This window comes from Toxotes jaculatrix, chromosome 22, assembly GCF_017976425.1.
Source record: "Toxotes jaculatrix isolate fToxJac2 chromosome 22, fToxJac2.pri, whole genome shotgun sequence".
Classification (NCBI taxonomy): domain Eukaryota; kingdom Metazoa; phylum Chordata; class Actinopteri; family Toxotidae; genus Toxotes; species Toxotes jaculatrix.
The window spans coordinates 11,896,856-11,918,242 of record NC_054415.1 but is presented as its reverse complement, the minus strand read 5'-3'; the positions used below and the strand labels follow the sequence as shown (position 1 = coordinate 11,918,242).

The window sequence follows — 21,387 nt, the reverse complement described above, 5'->3', positions numbered from 1 at the left end:
TCAAATCTTTTAAAGGAACCAAGACTTTTTACCTGGTGGGTTATACCACAGATGAAAAAGCACAATATGTTTTCTAGCATCAGTGTTCAGGCTAATCTATCTTGATGCAGGTAGGAGCTGTTTATCTCTCCTCTCCTCTCCTCTTCTCTCCTCTTCTCTCCTCTCCTCAAGCCAGATGGACACTGTCCAACCAGCAACATCTGTTTGCACATCACCAGGAGAGTTCACGTCGCACAACCTCTGATGCCGTTTTTAGGCCACTCAATGCGCTCATGCATACATCTCCCTCTGGCACTTAAATATACGAGGAAAGGAGACTTGTTGGGAACATTTCCAACATTTTTTTTGTCTTAAATAGAACATTTTCTAGTATTATTCACATAGTGTTCTAAATAGGAAAGAAAGGAAATGCTCATTACTGTGTCTGCCTTTGGCTTTAAACTAGCTTTTCGACTTCACCACTGTCCTTATTCTGTATAAATATACATATTTAGTGTTAAGTGCATAGTTGAGTGGAATCACTCTGCTGTTTTGAAGGGGTGGGTAAAAAAAAGGAAAATATAGTTCATTGTGTTTTTATGCTGTGTATATTGTTGCTGCATAGATAAAATTTAGCTAAACGGCTCTCATAGTAATACTTTAGCAATGATTTCTCTTCCAGTAGTCTAGAAATTAGAGGCTTTGTAAATTTAGGAGAGACATTAGCATCCAGCCTGTTCCATCTGCAGGAACGCTTATTTGACTATAGTGTGGAGCCTCCTCAGCAGTCTTCCCCCGCTGGGCAGTATTTTGATATATTGGGTCCTTGCTGAGTCACGGTGGGCTTTAACAGCAGGGGAAGATCAGCGACTGACAGAAAACCAGCTGCTAAGGAGGCATTCCCTCCGTCATCCCAAACACATTATCAAAGATACACACTATTCAGAATGGACGACCATGTTCTTCTAAAGATAAAGCATAGTGGCAAAGGTGTTGTCATGGTCACGGCCAGTACAATACATACACACACTCTAATATGAAGGTAGACACAAAAAACACACTGTTTAAGAAACAGAGAGAGACACACCAGGAAGCAGACTGTGTAGTGAATAAAAGGGAAATTGAAAATGAACAGGCCTTTTCAGTATGCAGTTAAAGGAAGGCACTTAGCCTACCATTACTCACCGGAGCTGCCCAGCAGTGGGGCGGATAACAAAGGGTGTGTCTCCTCACTGAAACCCTTCGCTGTCCAAATTAGGTTAGCACAACACATTACAGACAGTTAAGGAATTAAAGGAGATATAAATCAGTGGAAACTAACTCTGTCTTTGTTCTGCTCTGTCAATTTTTGTCAGACCAAAAAAAGTGGACTTTATTGGTGTAGCTAATATACAGCCTATCAGCCAAACTAACCATTTCCTCTCATAGTTTCATATTTGTGTGTTTTTTCAACACCATTCTCCCAGGGAGGGACAGGTAAACTTTGATTTTATAGAGCATGTGTTTGTAGAAGTATTTCTGTCTGAAGCCAAAGGTTCAGGAGAACTTGCCATGAGGTGGATTGCGGCCAATAAAAATAAATAAATAAATAAACATGACACGATAAAGCCGGTAACAGCCCTTAAAGGGCTGGAGAAGTTTCCCTCTATCTTTAGGACACGGAACGATAAGGTTTGTTTTTTTAAGGAAGGCTAAGCTCACATCTCTCCTCCCTCTGCTGAAACTCAGTGATGTGATGTTGCGGTTAAGACCACTGCTCGTGGAAATCCCTTATCATACCTGCCAGAACATTTTGCAGCCTTTCTGGTTTGAACCTGTTTACTGCAGATCTCCCTTTTCCAGTCAGGTAGTTTTGTCTCCGTTTGGGAAAGTGCTTTATATTTAGTGTGGGTGTGTGTGTGTTACTTTCTGTTTCACAGAAAGAAATGTAAACCTGTGCCAGGAAACATACCAAGCATGTTGCCTTATAACCTTTATTGCCAAATGTCTTCATAATTGGAGAAATAGAAGGAACAGCAGTTAATTTCATTCTAGCTTTGATGGTGAAATAGGCGAAAGCAATTTGATTGTATAAATAAAGTAATGTAAAACACAAGGAAGACTTTAATAAGATAACTGGCAGTGTGTACCACATCCTGAAACACACATCACCAGGGAAAATCCCAAGAGCCACTAAACTGACTCTATGCCCAAATTCTTGTCTGATTAATGCAGAGGATATAGCTGACCTTTTGGAGAGTGTCCTGTGTTCTGGTCTGGATATTAATAATGTCCATTAGGAATCAGAATGATGATGCCAAACATTAGGGGTGATTAGGGGAGGGTAAAGCAAGAAGCTGGCACTGACTTTAAAGGTATCATGCTACTGAGTGTGAATTTTTGAGCATCATAGCACAAAGTACTCACAGTCTGACTTCTGAAGGTTTGATTCTGTTGATTAAAAACAGTGACTCAGCAATTGCGAATCGATTGTGAATCTTATTTCTGATGCAGTTCTGACATTGTCATTTTCTTGTGCTGAAATGTTTTCTCTTTTCCAACAGTTGTCTGTCCTCTAATTGACCTTGTCCTCCTGGCTGTCCCTTCACTCTCCCACAACTGGAAGTTCTTCCCTCAAACTTTATGTGTGCATGTGACAGAGAGAGGTTTTGGTGGGAGAGAAAGAGGGCATTTATAATTTAGGCTGCTAGGCTGAAGCCTGTCTCTGCCAGCATGGGGGAACTGGACCAGAATTCACTCTGATCTCCTCTCTCTGCTCCTCTTGTCCTTGCAGCTGTCCCCTAGAAAAGCTACTTTACTGGCATTTTCTATTGTTTAGGGAATCAGACCATTCTGTAATTCTCCTTTTGTCAGCTTTTACAGCATCCTCGTTGGGTGAAAACATTCAATCAACTTTTTATCAACAAAGAGTGGCCTTGTGCTTTCGCTCATGACAGTGATTTTGGACATTATCTGGTGGTTTCTTATACTTTTGCTCTATATCGCAATCCATCCAATATTTATTGAGATTATTCAGTCCAGACCAAGGGTCTATGCTATTAATGTAAGTAGCTACAGAAGCAATTTTATATGGATTTTTATGTTTTTTCTTCTTTTTTTTGGTTAAGAGACATTACTAAAAATCTTACAGAAGTATCTTTTTTGGCTGTCTGAAATAATAATTTTGCCAGGATAAAAAGATCTTCTAGAAATTCAAACAGACAGTTGACAAAAAAAAAAATTGAATATCAAACAGATTCGAGAAGCAAAGACTTGCCCACTCGACCCTAATTTAGCTCAACTCCGAAGACTGACAGCCTCTGAATGACTTACGCTTTCACCGCCCTTTGTTCATCCACGCAGTCGCATCAGTAAGTGCTGCTGAAATCTCACAGAGTGGTGCTGACTGCTGATTGTCAGTTATTCTGAGCTAAGATAAGCAGCCACTCATTTTGAATGTAGGTAATACTTTTCCCAAAATAGAAGAATCTTTGACATTAAAACTAGAAGTGCGGAGTTGAATGTTACTCGTGTTCTACGTCTCTTCTCTTCTTCTACTCTCTCTTAATCCCTCCTCTCATTTAACATAACAGAGTTATGAGTTTGTTAATCCCTAGTTGAGGGAAACTCAGAGTTTTCACTTCCGGATATGGAGAAAACAAAAGTATGTGTGAAGCTTCAGAGACATCAGATATCGATCTATGAACAATCATTTCTCATGTTGTTGGTCTGATGGAACATTCCTGAATAAAATGTCATTGTATTAACTTACTGACTCACTTCTCCGCTCCAACTCAGAGTCTTTCACTGCTGCTGCTTTGTTTTTTAAAGATACATATGCGTTGTCACACATTAATATTTCTACCCCCCCGGATTAAAATGGAAGCTGTGCTCATTATTTACCTGTTGCCATGGTGAATTGTTGCACAGGAGCTCCATTGCTGATGGGTTTTTTCAAAACCATTAGTTAATCAGAGTCAGAGTTCAGGGTTAGGTTCAGACTTTGTTAAACCTGCTTTCTGGAACTGGCCTCTGATCATTACAACATTTTCCTGCCTCCGTCCTTGCCTCTTGTTCTGTCCCCTCTGGACGACACAGGGCCTGCACTTCACATGACCTGCTGAGGTGACAAAGATGATGAGCTACTGGCAGTTTGACACTATCTGAATGCAGAAGATGTGTGTAAGATAGACAGGGATGCTTTTGTGTGTGTTTGTGTCTGTGTTTGTTGTGTGGCAGCGGGTAGGGATTGGTGTGAAAAAGCTATGACAGGCCGACAGAGCGCTTAACCACATCCTGTTCCTGCAGGTTAACAAGATGGGAAGTGTTTTGATATAGAGAGACGTGCCACTCTCTCATGCTGGGTGCTCTGGTGTGTGATGTTTTTCTCTGCCTTGTTTCATCTCTCTCTTATCATGTTTTTTTTTCACATTTGCATAAGTCAAATCCACTCACACTGCAGAAACGCCTTATCAAATATAAGTGAAAACACTGGAACTTTCTCCTGCTTGGAACAAGCCATTTTGGCTGCCAGTCCAGTAAGTGACTTTCATTTGATAAGGCTTCTTTGAAAAGTCCAGATATCCAACTACAAGAATCCTTAAAACACACTGACACAAAATTTTGTACAAATATTTCTGTCCCCCAGAGGATTAATCCAACTGATTTTGGTGATCCCCTGACATTTCCTCTAGCCCCACCATTTGTGCTTTTCACTTTGAAATGTCACAACAGTGAAATGGTGAACATTGTGCCTGTTAAACATCAACATTATTAATGTGAACATACTTGAATGCAGGTGTTAGTACTTAGCTCAAAGTGCTGTTACACTTAACTGTCGCCTTCATGTCATATTGTTCAAACCATAATTAGCAGTGTGAGAAAAACTGTTAACTTTATAATTCCGAGTCTGAGACATCAGGAATTTTTGACACAGATATGTCAACAAACTGTCGAGAGAAAGGCCTGCAAACACACTGCCGCTGGCGGTTACATAAAAAGAATTGACGTTAGTCCCCTAATAATTGCTGATTACTGTTATGTAACTTTGGGTTACTCAAAATCAGATTCTCTGCTGGTCTGTGTAATTTAATTTAGCATTTGAAAAATTTCACCTCCTGTCTACCAGAATGCTGCTGGATGCACTTCCTAGAGTCTGGGGTCACAAATGAATGTAGTTGAAATCTGAGAGCAAAGTCGTGGTGGGTGCTTTCACTTGTTCAGTTGTTAACAAGACTGTAGCTGTGTTCTCTGATAAAAACAACAACCTTCCTCTGAGCAACACCAGCCTAACTGTGTTTGGTGCGAAAGCCCCGTAACTCACTGTCTCCCCAGTACTGTCGCAGCTAAATGGCAGGAGGAAGTCTGTTTGCACTCTGAAACATTGATCACTTTAACCTGATTATGTCTGCAATTCATGTCTTCTGATTGTTTCTTGTTGAGTCACAGATGTGTGTGCCTGTGCGTGTGTGTCAGAAAGAGAGGAGGAAAATGATTAATCAATCATCTTTCTGCTTTTGTCTTCCAAGGACCCAGATTAACTTCACCGTGGCCATTGATTTCACAGCTTCCAATGGTAAGTCTTAAAGTAAACGCACACATACCTGCTCTTGTGCGCACACACACACACATATAAAGACACACAAAGTGTGCTGAATTCCTAGGGAGCGTTTATTCAAATATATGCAGATGGAAAATCAAGTGTTTCCTAATAGCCCTCTCCATCACACCTGGCAGATAAAGCTGAGTGCTGTAACACGCTATGATGGCTGTGATTAAGGACTGTGTTATCCGTCTACCCTTTAGCTCGGTCCTAGCAGGACAGGCGGCGGCAATAGAGCCAAATCCTATTAAATCAAATGAGAGCTTTCAGGCAGTGGATGTAAAAAAACGTGTTTGAGGCTGAGGTGTACTTGATCTTGCCTCTTGCTCTCTCTAAAATCTCTGTACCGAATGGTGGCCAGTGGAGATCTGCAGTTTATTAAAACACAGCTTGAACAGCAATATGAAAAGCCATGTCACGACAACTGTCATATTAATACTACATCACGTTAATTAGCTGCCGGTTTAGCTCCATCAGTGATGCTGTGATGGAGTCAGATGACCCACACTTGTTGTGGTGCCATAAAAAAGCACTAGTGGTGAACCACTTAGAGATCTATTAGTTGGTTGTTTTTGAAAGCACTGGCTGCTGTATTGAACCACAAAACATGATATAATTTATAAGTTCAAGTAGCTCTTCGAATAGTGATAGTGGTTCCCGTAAAATCCACCCTGTCAGCCTCTGACAGTCTTTCCATCAGTTGGAGGGATATATTACAAACAGAATTTATTCAGTTTCCTAAACTTCACTTTCTGTCAGCATGCAATATGAACTTATAGCCCTGGAGCTGTGGCTCAGTAAGGACCATTTTATCACAGCCATAGGTGGCTACAGACCACCTGCAGCAGATAGTGAAAGCCTGCTGGCTTTAAGAAAGCATCTGGCTGAACTGAATTTTAACAAGGTTCTTAATGTTGGTGGTTTTCATTTTGACCGGTTGCCTCAGTCAACCTTAGTGCAACTGTGGTTTCATGCAGAAAGAGCCAATAACAAACACTGGTCACTCGGATGAAGTCAAGTCAAAGCTGTACATTTCAAGAGAGGCACTTTCAATGGGCTTATATTCAGTTTTTTCATCCTGGTTTAACACTGAGCCTTATGATCACTTTTATTCTAAAACACCAAGAACATTATTGTGCCCACAAAGTATCCTCTGACTGTGTTTGTTTTCCCACGACATCACAAACAGGTAACCCAGCCCAGCCCACCTCACTCCACTACATGAGTCCCTACCAGCTGAATGCCTACGCCATGGCCCTGAAAGCAGTAGGGGAGATCATCCAGGACTACGACAGTGATAAGATGTTCCCCGCTCTGGGCTTCGGAGCCAAGCTACCACCTGACGGCCGGGTATCCCACGAGTTTGCCTTGGTGAGAGTGAGAGCAAGACGAGGATGGAAGGCAGAGAGTACTGGGAGAGTGGAGTTGCTCTGAGTGTATAAATAATCTGTTGTTAATTTTGAATTTATTTATAATAATTGTCATCTCTTTCAAGACAAAACGCTGTGGAATATATAAATAATCCCTGAGCTTGTTTGCTCCATCTGCTTCTCCTCTGCCTCTGGACCTGTTGAATGTATCTGAAATCAATCATGTAAGTTAATCATCTCCCTTCCTCTCCTCTCCCCTCCTCTCCTCTCCTCTCCTCTCCCCTCCTCTCCTCTCCTCTCCTCTCCCCTCCTCTTCTCTCCTCTCCCCTCCTCTCCTCTCTTTTTGTTAAATGCAGAACGGGAATCCTCAGAACCCATACTGTACAGGTATTGACGGTGTGATGGATGCCTACTACCAGAGTCTGAAGTCAGTTCAGCTCTACGGACCCACCAACTTCTCCCCTGTCATCAACCATGTGGCCAGGTAACACACATACACACGTGATTGAAGGTATTTAATGTAAAAACTGTCAGTTAGCACCTGTCTACGCTTACATGTTCACAGCCTTGTTTTTGTATTTCAATTTTCATTACACCACACGCACACTGTTTTACACTTGAGTATTTGCTCTCGCTGGTTGTATAATGAACTTCAGATCATTTGAAAATGCGTGAAAGAACACCGAGTACATTTCACTCCGCGATCGACACTCAACATGTGTTCTCGGGTTTTCTTTAATAAGCTCTGTGCAGCGAGTGTTGCCAGGTAGCTAACAAGAGTGAGAGGAAGAGGGGTGAAAAGCTAAGGACACAAACAGAGAAAGTGCCTGACAGCTGATTGCATGTTTGTTTGTGTCTTTTTTGACAGGAACATAATTTGTTCCGCAGGAAAGCCAGGCAGAAACATGATGTAGACAAAGTTCTCAAAGCATAAAAAAAAGCATTAACAAACTATTCATGCAAGTATGTAATTAAAGAGATGTGCTCAAGTGAAGTCTCTCATCAGGTTACTTCACATATTTAGAGCGTAATTTAGTCTTAATTGCGTAGTTACACATGAGGAGGCAAATGCACTCTGGAGGAAAATGATGAAACAAGCAGTAATACAGAGGCAGGAGTTCAGTTTTATTTTATTCAGCCTGTCGTGTCACCTGACCCTTTTTCCCTTTCCCTGACTCATCTGTCAGTCCCACTGAAACTACCCCTAAAACTCACTAATTAACATGTTGTATCTTGTTGTTGTGTCTTGTTGTTTGTTGTTTTATCTTGTTCTTTGGCTGTAGCTCTATATTCAACATACAAACAGGAGAGTGGTATTGATCTTCTTATCTAACTCTATGCACTCATAAAAAATTAGTGTACCTCCGAAATGTCAAACTGTTCCTTTAACATTCCACCCTAATGTTCTGCGGTCTCCTTCTCTTCTCTTCTCTTCTCTTCTATCAGTTCTTCTGTCTTCTCTCCTGTTTCATTTGCTTGACTTTTTTTCTCTATATTCTTCAACTCTGCTCGACATTTGTGTGTATGTGGATTTGTGTTGTCTGTCACTAAAGCACTCTTCTGCTCCATGCAAAGTACAGAAAAACTAAACACAAAAAAATCAAATATAAAGTAGCTGGATAAGGCCCAGACTGATCAGCATACATTCTACAAACTCGTCCCTCATCCCCCCATCCCTCATCTGCAGTCCCAGTCCCTGAAATCCTACCTCCATCTCCTCTCCTCTGTTTGTTGACCGCCCTCATATTTTAAAAACAGCCCCCTTTTTACCCTGCAGTATTTTGCTTCACTCCGACACGCAGCTTCTTCTCCCCCACTCTCTCACTTCCACTTTTTACTTCTTGCCCTAAGTCTCCCATTTTTCTCCCTCTGCGATGCTTTGATCATCTACAGTGAGAGACACCTCAGTATCAGTTATCTCGTGTGGGGAGGAGATAGACATACACACAGATCAAACCTCCCTGTGCAGAAAGGTGACATGTAGAAGAATCCAAAGTGACTGAAATAAACTCAGTATGTAAATACCAGTAACAGTCAGTTCATGACTCACATGGGAGTGAAAGGTCACACTCAGAATTGCAGGAGAAATTGAGCCATATTAAGCTGAGGATCTGTAGGACTGACATGAAGATAGATGTACAGAAAGAAGCAGCAGCAAGCAGAGTGGGAAGTAAGTGACATTTGTTCAATGAGAGAAATCATTTTCAATGGATAGGGAATGCTTTATTCCCACTCAGCTATTTTTGTGTACTTTTAATTTTTGCGAACAAGCGAAGTACTTTATTTAAAACTACACTAAGTGACACTTGATGTGCCCAACTAATGAATCATCCTGGTAAACAAAGCACATGATGGTAGCACAGAAATAACTACAAAGATGGTTTTGTGTGTTTTTGTGCCCAGGTACGCAGCTTCAGTGAAGGATGGCTCCCAGTACTTTGTGCTCCTCATCATCACAGACGGCGTCATCTCAGACATGGCCCAGACCAAGGAGTCTATTGTCAACGTAAGGGCATCGGTTGTAGCTGTTAACACCCGACCCTGCACCGTGACCCCCAAAACAAAAGGAAAAAGTTCATCTTTCACAGCCTTTAACGGCATCTGTCAGTGTGTTTAATACTACTAATAATAATGATAACAAGACTTTGTTGCAAGTTTACGTGGGTCCAAACAGCCGATACAGTTTGGCACAATCAAAGCCCTAAATAATAAAACTTAATTTATATAGTGCGTTTGGTGGATCACTGTCAGCTTATAAATATACTGACAATGAAATTACTCCATTAAGAAAAGGCACATATTGTTGACCTTAAAACACAAAGAGTGTTACCCTGGCCAGATCCATGTGGTATATAAATCTCAGCGTGAACAAACGTGCATTCAAATTAGGATTTGGATTGTTTCATATTGACATTATATACTGAGGAGTCTTTACTCCTGTTATTCTTTTTTGTATTTTCCGTGCCATTCTCACTTTTGACAGCATGTTATTCGCCCTCCATCCGTTCTCTCCATCACTGTCAAGTCATAGCATGCCCCAGAGGGAAGCCACAGTGCCATGTAGAATGCAAACAAAAAAGAACAGTGAACAACAGCCATTTTTTTGCAGAAGCACTGATCCATCTCAGGCCTTTGAAAGCAGAGAAGAAGAAGAGGCTGAGAAGAGTGAAATGTTAAGGAGAGAAAAAGAGGTGACAAGGAGGAAAGAAGGCAGCGGCAGAGATGAGTGAACAGGCGGAGAAAAAAAAAAAAGAGCAACAGGCAGTAGAAACGACCTGTACCGTGGGGAGCAAAAAATAAATGAGATCTTTTGATAAGATCATCTATTGCTCTGCTGCCTGAGGTCAACACATTACTCAAATACGCTGAGCACACAGTGCGGACCCTCTCTCTCTCTCTAACCCACACTCTGACGCTTACACATACCCACACACACACACACACAACACAAACACATGTCATTTGTAAGCTGTCATAGAGTGAAGCCCGTGTTGTTGATTCTCTCGTCTCTAATATTATTCACTGTGATGTCCCGACCCACGCAGCGAAAACACACACATCAAAGATTCACACACACGCTTACACATGTTGTATGTATTATACATCTTGGCAAGACTTAAACACGACATGATCCGTGACTGCTTTGTTTACCACTGATGAAGACAAAGGCTGTACAGGGCTGGTATAAGGCTGCAGCTCAGTTGTAGTTCAGTAGCCCTATTTATGACCCTCGTAGAAAGAAACTGTTTTTTGTTTTGTTTTTTACAAAAAAAAAGTTTTTCATTTTTTTCAAACGCATCAAATATTTATTTATTTATATTATTCTTCCCTCTCCTGCAGGCCTCTTGTCTGCCGATGTCAATCATCATTGTGGGGGTGGGACCTGCAGAATTTGATGGTAAGTCAATAAGATCCTGTGAATCTGTGAGTAATGAATGGGTTGTTGATCCTCCAGTGACTGTGGTTCATTGATATTTTGCATGTCTATGTTAGCAGTTAGGTCTTTTTAGAATTCAACAGCACTAACAAATAATGCACACATGCGAGGTCTGCATTTTTTTTTTTTTTACCCTTTTTATTCTCCTCAGCCATGATTGAATTGGACGGCGATGAAGTCAGAATTTCATCCAGAGGAAGATACGCTGAGAGAGACATCGTTCAGGTACACACTCCTGATTGTTTTTACCGAAATCAAAAATGAAACAAATCCAAGAATATGACTGAGCTCCTGGGTTCATCCTCATCACTTTTTTCAGATTTTATCATATAAATCATTGCTGAATTAACACCACTAGCTGGCACCGGGACAAACATTTGCTGGGCCCCTATTAACTCCTCTCTTCCTCCCTTTCTCTGTGCAGTGTTTACAGCTTTAACTGCTGGAATAGTACCTGACCCCAGGTTTGCTCCATGGTAATTTTAACTAGACACAGTCATTTAGTTAATTTACACAGCTTAGAAGCTCTAAACTGAAATAGTAAAGGCCTTAAACTAGATCAATCCAAGATCTCAAGAGAAGGGAATAAAGCAGAAAATAACCTAAAGGCCGTTATCATTTCACCTCATGTTTTAGTGGTGAATATTCCCAACAACATTAAAATGAAATCAGCACCAACAGTTGGCGTACAATAAGCCTGGAGCTTCTGGGGCCCCTGGAGTTCTGGAGCCCCAGGGCAGTTGCCCAATTTGCCCAGCTGGTAATCCAGCCTTAGTTTAAAAAAAATAAAAAATGCAGCAGTCATAATACTGCAGCCAGTCATCTTGATCTAAGAGTAATTTGTTAACTTGATTATGCAAAAGTATCAAACCTCGTTCAGTGATATGTTGATGTTGGAAAATGTTAAACAGACCATCAGGAAGACTCAAATCACAGCTCTGCACAGGATTTATTTGGAAGTGCAGAAGGATTAGTGTGCGAACCTTGTCGTTGTGCTTTTAAAGGTGAGCGGCTAAAAACACCTGAGTCCTGTCCATAGGGACAGATGCCTGGCCACCTCTGGGACAGATGCCTGGTCACCTCAACCCCATGGTACACCAGACCCCATATGGCAAGACAGATGCATACACACAGGCGTAATGGCATGCTCCCCAGTTACTGTGAAGTGTCTGCCAAATCCCTCTTTCTCTGTCTTTCACCCAGTCTCACTTTCTCATTAAAGTGGATGAACAGAGACCTTCGGCTCTGACCCCAGACCTAATGCGTGGCTTAAGACGCCTACAGGGCAGCGTGAGGTCTGCAGTCAGTCAGTCAGTCGAGACCTGTGAAAAACTAAGGACAGAAGTAAAAAGATTCAACTTTTTCCACTGAAATGCGACAGCTTATCTGCTTCAGAGCCCACCTTTTACTTTGTCATGTAGAATTTGGAAAACGGCCACAGAGGCAGAGAGACATGCATGAATGTGTAAGCTCAAAATGTCACTGTGAATAGTTTGTCTTTATTAATTCCTTTAACACATCGATCATGTGTCGAACCAGACATTCATCCATCCTACAGTTATATTTGTATCCTTCTTTGTTTTTCAGCCCACATTGGCAAGTAATTATTTTTCATGTTTATGTCTTTCCCTGGAATCAAGGCGAAGGGAAGAAACAAGCAAACATTCAGAGTAGGCTGTTTGCTTGGTTGTGACACTGTGAAGTCACGCTTTTCTCTTCCATGACCTTTAAACCACCACTGCCATATCTTGCTTTTTAACAAGCTGAAGTACACACACACACACACACACACAAATGTACACAGACACTCTATGTAGAAAAGACCTGGAGATGGTGTAAAAGTTTCAGTACTGGAACATTACACCAGCTCTGCCTACAGGCTCTCATTATCAGTAAGCTAATAACCCAGAGTGACATGGAGAGGTTTACATTTTGCAGCGAGCTTTTCCAGCACAAATTGGCCCCTCATATGATCCTGCGACTGTAGGTGACAACAGCTCATTAAGCAAATAAAACAGAGACGTCCTCAAATCTGTCCGCATTTAGTTCAGCATAATCTTCCATGTAAGAGCATATAACCTGTGAAGGTTTGTGACACGAAACTATCTTTGAAATGTGCAAGCATTTATTAAATCACAATCAGGATTATGAAGGAGGCAGCAGTGTGGAGATGTAAATAATGAGCTGGAACAGAGCGACCTGGTAGCTAAAGAAGTCAAGTACAAAATGTGTCCAAGGGTCCTTCAGCAAAACACTGAAAAACTATAGAAATAAAACTATTATAAAGTCTGGATGTCCACTTAAGTGTCAATGCTTCAGTGGTTTGAATACATCTAATGCTGTAGTTTGAATTTAGTCATTTTATTACAACTTCCATCTTATATTCGTAGTTTTGGTCCTTATCTCACATTGCTGAGATCTGGGAACATGAAGGCATTGCTAAGTCTGACATGGCAAGGAATGTAAACAGGCCAACAGTTTAGCCAGATCTAAACAACCCATATTTTTATTTACATGATCAGTTATGCTTATTAAATCACAGCAATCCCTGGCCTTATATTACCTTATAATAAAATGATCCTAATGAGTTCCATGCAGAGAGGTGTTTAGATTTAAAATAAAATAAAAGTAAAAGAGGCCGCTGATACCAGGAATCAGCATCAGCATACGCTTAACTGAGATGCTAGAACTGGAATCACAAGAGAAAAAGTCAGATCGCTGCATCTCCACACCATGTGACAAATGGCAAAAAAAAACTTCCTCACATCATTTGGGGTTCAGACTTGTTATCAACCAGCTCTTGACTTTGCTGTTGTGAAAATTAGCGATGCTGATCCCCCGCTTGACCCCGTATATTTTCAGTCTAATATTAGATCCCAGTAATCCCATACATTTGCTAGGGCTAAGCAGGGCCTGGTTTGCGTCTGCTGGCTCTGTGCCCACCTCTTCTCTTGGTCTCAGAACCCGAAACTGCTCATTTTCACATGCCAGCAGCCCCACACAGCATCAGCAGATTTTTACTACAGAGTATTCTCAGTAAAAACATGACATCACTAATTTGCACTTTTCATGTACATTTGCTGCTCATCTCCGTCACCTCAGGGATCAGAGTGTGCTCCAACTGTTGTTTACTAGGAAGTTTTCTGATATTCACCCCCTCCTTTGTGCATGACAATCAGACACCGGAGTTTCATTTCAGAAAATAAGGCAAATCTGCAGTGTCTTAATTAGCCTGGACTCTCTTCTCTGCAGCAGTGCCAGTTTGTGATCTAGACTGGTGGGATGGTTGTGTTTTTACAAAAATAATCTTTCAGGTCATAAGCACATCTTCCACTTACTTAAAACTAAAAGGATGGATAATGTGGTATAATTAGAATTCTTTTTCTGAAGTTCTTTATTCTTCTTTTTTTCACCACTCTCCCCACCTTTCCACTCCTGTAAATTTCACCCTCATTCCTCTGCTCCTCTTCTTTCTCACCCCTTTTCATCCTCCATTCACTCCATCTCTGCTCCATCTGCTCTGTTACTTTCCTCATTTCCCTTTCTTTATAACACCAACTGTCTTTCCATTCACTGCTACTCATCTCAACTGACCACTGGGACCATTCCCTAAGCCCCGCCACCCTTTGTTGCTGTTGCTACACCTGTTGGTGGTAGATGGCGGCAGATTTACATCTCAAAATTCATAGTTATTTTCGAAACAATGGATCCCTGATTTCAGACAGGAGAAGACAAAAGCAGGCTTCTCATTTCTAGCTGGCACACACTGATTTTTTTACCAGCTCAAATGACTGTCACTTGCAGATTTTATCTGTATCTAGGTAACTAGCAATTTAAGTGACGCCAAATGAGTTGGCTGAAAACACAAACTCCAGCTGGCTTTTTAATGTTTCCACTTGACTCGGCTTGATGAGGATTAACTGATGAGCCTGACAAGGTAATGAGTTTGCTGGAGTGTAAACTTCAATCGAATACAATAAAAACCAGAAAAGAGCTGCTGACATTAGCTCTCACTCTGCAGTGTAACACTGAACTGCAAGGGCCAAATTCAAACACTGGGGGTTGTCGATAGGTTTAAACATAACCTGTAACACCACAAATTGCAGTACCCTTTAAAGTACAGCTCAGTTAGTTATGTAGGTATGACATGTAGCCAGACATGTGAACAGTTGCAGATTATGAATTTCCTTCTGTCTTGTCTCCACTTCCTCAACCTCCGTTTTCCATCTCTTCTTTTCAAGATCACTTGAACTCATGTTCCTTTCCTCTCCTCCCAATTAGTTTGTCCCATTCAGGGACTACATCGACCGGACTGGGAACCACATCCTGAGCATGGCCCGGCTCGCCAAAGACGTCTTGGCCGAGATCCCCGACCAGTTCCTCTCCTACATGAGGACCCGTGGGATCAAACCGTCGCCGGCACCGCCACCCTACACACCACCAGGCCAACCCCTCCAAACGCAGATATGAGTAGCGATGTGGAGAAAGGTTTTCGGAGTCAGGGGTCAACCTAACGGACTTAACGCGCGAAGTACTTCCATTTCCTTAAAGCCGCTCTCCATGCCTTGTCGTCGTGGATCACGGTGGTCTTTCTTGTGTTCAGGAAGCTGCATGTCGGGCCAAGAGAGTGTTGCTTTGAGGGCAGGAAAAGCCAATGAGAGTCTGTTTACTTCCACTGTCAAGCATTCCTGTTGCTGTCTGGATTTTTTTTTTTTTTTTTTTGTGAGTGTGTGTCTGTGTGTGTTGCCTGGGAAACTCGGACAGGCGAGTTTGGAGAGAGTTTGGAGAGTCTGGATTCAAGCGGGGAGTGATCTTGTCTGCCTGATCCACCTGATGAAGGAAGGAAGGGAGGAGGAAAGGAATGAAGGAAAAGAGGAATGAAGGGCCGTTCTTTAGAAACACTGTAAAGAGAATGTCTCCAGACAAAACAAAGGAATCACTTGATCTTAAATGAACACTGACTTCTCCTGTAAATAACTGGACATATGTAACTTCTTCTCTCTCTCTCTCTCTCTCTCTCTCTCTCTCTCTCTCTCTCTCTCTCTCTCTCTCCAGCTCACTCATTGTTTACAGTAAATGCTAACAAGGATTTTTACTGTTGATACTTTTATATTCACATAGTTTCAGTATGAAGCTTGTTATACTCTGATTCTCTAATACTCTCTAATGTAACTCTCTAATGTAACTCTCTCTCTCTCTCTCTCTCTCTCTCTCTCTCTCTCTCTCTCTCTCTCTCTCTCTCTCTCTCTCTCTTTCCTGGCATGTGTGTCAGGTAGCAGCAGTGCAGGTCCTGGTAGCCCTTCTGTACCGTACCGTACCGTGCTGTACCGTACCGTACTGTATTCTAGTGTTTGTATTAACCTTTTGCATGAGTGTAGCCTCAGTCAAGTGCATGCATTTAGTGGCCCTGCACTACCTCTTCTACCCATCTGTCCGTCCGTCTGTGGCGGGTGAGTGTCTGTCTGCCTGTTTCTCTAACTGTCACTTCACCCTGTCTGTCTGTCTGTCTGTCTGCACTGCTCTCAGGCCTGAGAAGTCAAACTGTCTCCCTGTTCCAGCCTCTCTTCCTGTCTATCTCTTTCTTTCCTTTCTTTTGTGCCTCTGTCACTTTTACTAGCTGTGTTTCCATCCAACTTTTTTTTAAAAGTTTTAATAGAAGAGATGAATGAAAAATACAACATACTTATGCTTTTTATGCAAATACAACTCATTTTTGGTTCACTTCCCATGATCAGACCTTCAGATTGACTCCATAACAGTTAACGATTTAATATTTGGGCATTCTGATATGTAAAATATATCAGTCCTAATTTTTTTTTTAGAAATGTGATATCCCTGTATAAGGTTTCCATTGTCTTCAGGAGCCAGAATGTGCATTATGATCGTTATCTCCAAGTGCATTTGTTGTTTCTTTGAAAGAAAAAACGAAACACAGCCAACATTAACAACAGCTTTTTTACATTTGAAAGGCCAGTGTGTTTGTTCTAGCCAAGATTCAAATCATGCAGTTTGTGTTTTTGAATATTTGAATTATATTTTTGCGAAGCATTTATTGACTGTTGAATGGCAACATAGCTCCACTCTCTCTCTCTCTTTCTCTCTCTCTCTTTCTGTCTCTGTCTCTGTCCTCCAAACTGCCTTGGCAATAGGATGCCCACGTGCCCAGGGGTTTCGTCTCATTGTGTCGTCTAACACCCACATCCCTGCCCCGTGTTAAAAACGACAGCAGCTGCTCTCAAACAGAAAACTGTTTGAGCAAAAAGAGCCCAGTGGTCAAAAATGCAGAGAAAAACACACTTTCCCTATGTTTGCTTTTTTGTTCCATTTTATTTTTAATTAGTTTTGTGTGTGTGTGTGTGTGTGTGTAAATTTTAATTGCACCTTTGATATAGCTTTTTCTATGTTTGTTTCTATGATGTATGTGTGCCAATCATATGTGAAAGGACGATTTGTGTGATTTCTGTCAGTCAGCGACAACGTCCGACAAGTTCCCAATTTAACATCGAATGATCGTTTCTAGTGAAGAATGAGAGGATTTGTGTTGTAATGACTGTGTGTTTCAGTGGTGAGTGGTCATGATGATGTGAATGAGATGTGAGATTATCTGACTATGAAACAGCTATTTCTTTTAAAACAACACGAGATGGAATGTTTAAAAAGTCTTACAAAAAAAAAAAGCGGGAACGCATGAAGATTTGAACATTTATTGGACAGTAAGTGAATTACACTGCGGCACCAAAAAATGTGAACGGTTATTTTAGCATTGCAGTGAAGTTAAAGCTCGCAGTATTTTCGTTGTATTGACACTTATAATGGTTTGCTTCACGTTACCAAAACTTATTTGACTTATCTGACTTTTTTTTCTAGTGAACCTGATGTTTGCAGATTTTTACACATCTAATCACTAAGTCAGACCAGACAGTATCAAAGTGACGACACAGCAAACACTGAGTAACGGTCAGTAATTAACTATCTGTGAAATATATAAACAAATTTAGTGTTATTATTGAATCCAATTTTGAAAACACACATATTGTATATTACTACATAACCTCTTACATACAAAATGGTTTCTGGCTGTTCTAATGATTTTTTTCTCTATATTCATCAATTTACTTTCTAGATTTGAATATATGTACTACATTCTATTTAATGTTATTCTCATGTTTTATTTTATATAAATCACTGTAATGACCAATGCTCATGACCACCACATCATCCTCAGACTATCTCTGACGTCTTATAAGACTTTTTAATGACACTCATCACTCTTAGCTGCACCAAGGCGTCAACCTGCTGTGTAACTTTGCCTGGTTTCAGATCAGCTGATTACAGAGTCAAGTTTTTTTTTTTTGTCCCACAGTCATGGATGCACCTGTGCTGTTGGTTTGTGGTGAAATTTTTAGCCTTGACGTTCATCAGTCCCACAATACGACAACAGGCTCATTATGACTTGCACAGTCATATAATGTTTTTGTTTTTTTTTTCTGAAATGTCTGGCTAAAGTCACAGTATGTGGATCTTAAACCTCCTCTTGTCTTCTTCTGTTAAAAGAAGAAAGAGATTTGGATTACATCATTTTCAAATTAACACTTTCTACACTCTGTATTTCATGAAAAGTTTGCTTGTGGCTCAGTCTCACTGCTAAATTACCACAAGAAAAAAAAGGACTCTGAACATTTTTTACTCTGTTTTGAACATCTTACATTGCTGCCTTGTCAAGTTGCGTGACGTTCCCATGTTCATCGTTCTTTTCTCACAGTCTCTCCGTATATTGCTACTGTAGCAACGCAAATATGGCGGGACTAACTGTATGACTATGTGTGTGTGTGCTTAGTCGTTGCAGTCACACCCTTGTAGCTACCCGCTGTGTTCAAAGCATAGCTGGACACATCATTAGGACTGCAGGTCAAAATAAGGAGCTCATTACTGCCTCAGCAGATACACTGTAAAACTTCATCCTCCAAACTGTTAGAGATCCGACACTGCGAGGGTCACAGTCGGCTTTATTGTAGCTTTTGTTGATTGGACGGGCAGAGCAGGGATTTTTGAGGGGGAAGTGGGGCTACCTGCTCAGAGTTAGACAAGTTTTTGACATTAGTCCTTGGTGACGGTTGAGCATGAATCCCTTCTGGTGGAGACAAATCACTGTATCGAAAGATAAAAGCAAAACCTTTGCTGCAGCAAAACTATGGGTTATTACTACTTGGGTTTTATTTTTGTTGCTCCAGCCTCTGGTCAGCAAACTGAGTTAGTAATGTCAGTTCCACAACAATGTCTAAAGTTTCCTAACATTACTTAACATTAACTACTAAAGCTCATACTAGAACAGATAAAGCTGTAGTGGAAAAAATCTCACGAGTGTATTAAATAGATGAAGAGATTTTACTGATGTGGAAGAATGTTTTATTCCTTCTGTTAAATGTTACATCATCTCGATTTAAAGATTAAAACATGACCCATCAGAAAAGATGGCACGTGGGAAGAGGTTAAAGTGATTTTACTCTACCTTTTAGATATTTCCCACATTTCTTCAAGCCTTTTTCTTTTTCTTTGGATTTCTTGACATTTTTGTGTTTGATAATCGGCCCAGACCCAGGACAGACAGACAGCCCACAGGATGCCCCCGTCATGCTATCTGAACAGCAAACTACCTCCTGTTTCTAGTTTTGTGTTCTACAACAAATCCTTTCAGGGTAGGAACATACATCTCTTACTTCGTCTTACTACATCCTTATTTCACCTAATTCCAGAACAAGGCTTGTCGACCAGAGCAGAACACAGTATGGAAACAGAAAAAGGACATAAGGACAGATTTGAATTTTATAAGCAACAGAAAACCTAACTGTAAAGTTTAATCATACAAAAAAATTAAACAATACTTACCTTTGGCATTTAAATTCTAATGGATTCATAGAACTGAACATTAGATATTATCCAAATTATCTAAATTGATGTGCTTTAGATTCTCCTGTTTGAAAATGTATGTAGGTAATTTCACATAATTGAAATGAAAAAGGAAGTAGATAAATAGGTTTCAAAGTAAAATATTTCAGATATCACTGTAAAGTCAGTGATATTACATTTTCAACATTTATTCAGTTGCTTATAAAAATTTGAATTATTTTGGCCTTTATTTGCCTCCGTACTCACACACACACACACACACAAACACAACTTACTACCACAGTAACGTGTATATGTTTGTGGTGCTTCGGCTGGACTTATATACATAAATATATTTTCTTTCTTCCTCGCTCACTAACTAAGCCCCATGAAGCCGCGACTGTATGTATGTGTGTGTGTCTGTGTGTGTACGCATGCATGTGTTTGATATAAGTATACTTTGCGCGTGTGCACTCTAGTGTGTGTGTGTGCGTGTGTGTGCGTATGTGTGCTCGTGCCTGTGAGGCACCTTTATAAGAGAGTTTTAATAGACCATGTGAGGTGTTACACATAAGATCTTTGTTTACTAAAGCTATCCAAATACTATATTGTATGCTTGTCATATCTTCTTAACAACGTGCACTATGTTTGCATGTACAGTTTTACAAAGGATGCACCAGTTCCTTTTGTTAAAAACTGAGTGTTTTGAAATATAAAAAAAAAATCTATATGAAAATTAACTGTACAAAATGGCCTTAAATCTTTCACTGATTTTCTTGGAATTGTGCGATGCCTTCTTCAGAAAAATGAATTGTTTAAAGGAATTTAATCGTTATCTATTTTGTGTCAGTGTTTCTATTGCTTTCTAGTGTATTTTCTTTGCACAAGTTCAATTATGGGAACAAAAAAACAAAACAAAAAACAAACAAAAAAATGATCTTGTACTTTTTTGAAACCGTGATTAATCAGAGAAAGCATGGCTGAAGTACTGATTGTCTGATAATACATATAATAGATGACTATTTCTGTATCAAACTATTGATTTTTAAATAAATATTCATATTAAACACAACATTTGCTGGACATTTCCTCCAGTGTTTTTTCTTTTGAAGAATTCTTTCATCCTCTCCTCTTTTCCTTTCCTTAGTGTCCATCTCTTCTCTCCTCTGCTCTCTTTCATTCATGGTTTATCAGGAGTAATATCTGAGAAGATGATTGCAATGCAGAAAAGTCTTCCCACACCAAAAGCCTCCAAAGAACATGGACACAGGAAGACTGGCCTTTGAGCAAGGCACTGAACAATACTGCAAAACAAGAACCGTCTATCGAAGTCAAAGATGTTCTCACTGGCACGTCTTCCTGTTTGTGTGAATCATTCAGATTCACCTCCCACTCCTGGTGTGAATCTGAATCTTCTGTCATCTGCCTGCTGAGGTGGCAGCTATTTCCTCAAATATAAAATGGGAAAATATTTATTTCTCAGTTTTTATTTCTGAAGTTAATTGGCACCTGTTTAAAGAGGCAATTAGTAAGACTGTCACTGGCCCCCGTCACACAGAAATACCCAGATTTGTAGAACCCGCTGGGGGTTGATGGCATTCTTCATCAACGCTTGAAAACTCAGCAAGTGCTTT

The 21,387-nt window shown here is 40.6% G+C and overlaps 1 protein-coding gene across 1 annotated transcript in view; it reads left to right on the top strand.

Annotated features, from left to right (window-relative positions):
* LOC121176034 (copine-8) overlaps positions 1–20,825 on the top strand; it is a 73,028-nt gene extending 52,203 nt beyond the window's left edge. Inside the window, exons 14-20 of the mRNA XM_041029966.1 lie at positions 5,487–5,533; positions 6,750–6,931; positions 7,287–7,414; positions 9,334–9,436; positions 10,771–10,828; positions 11,019–11,092; positions 15,149–20,825. Coding sequence (XP_040885900.1) covers positions 5,487–5,533; positions 6,750–6,931; positions 7,287–7,414; positions 9,334–9,436; positions 10,771–10,828; positions 11,019–11,092; positions 15,149–15,337 — 781 coding nt within the window. The 3' untranslated portion in view covers positions 15,338–20,825. The remainder of the gene's footprint in view (positions 1–5,486; positions 5,534–6,749; positions 6,932–7,286; positions 7,415–9,333; positions 9,437–10,770; positions 10,829–11,018; positions 11,093–15,148) is intronic.
* Positions 20,826–21,387: the final 562 nt, after the last annotated feature.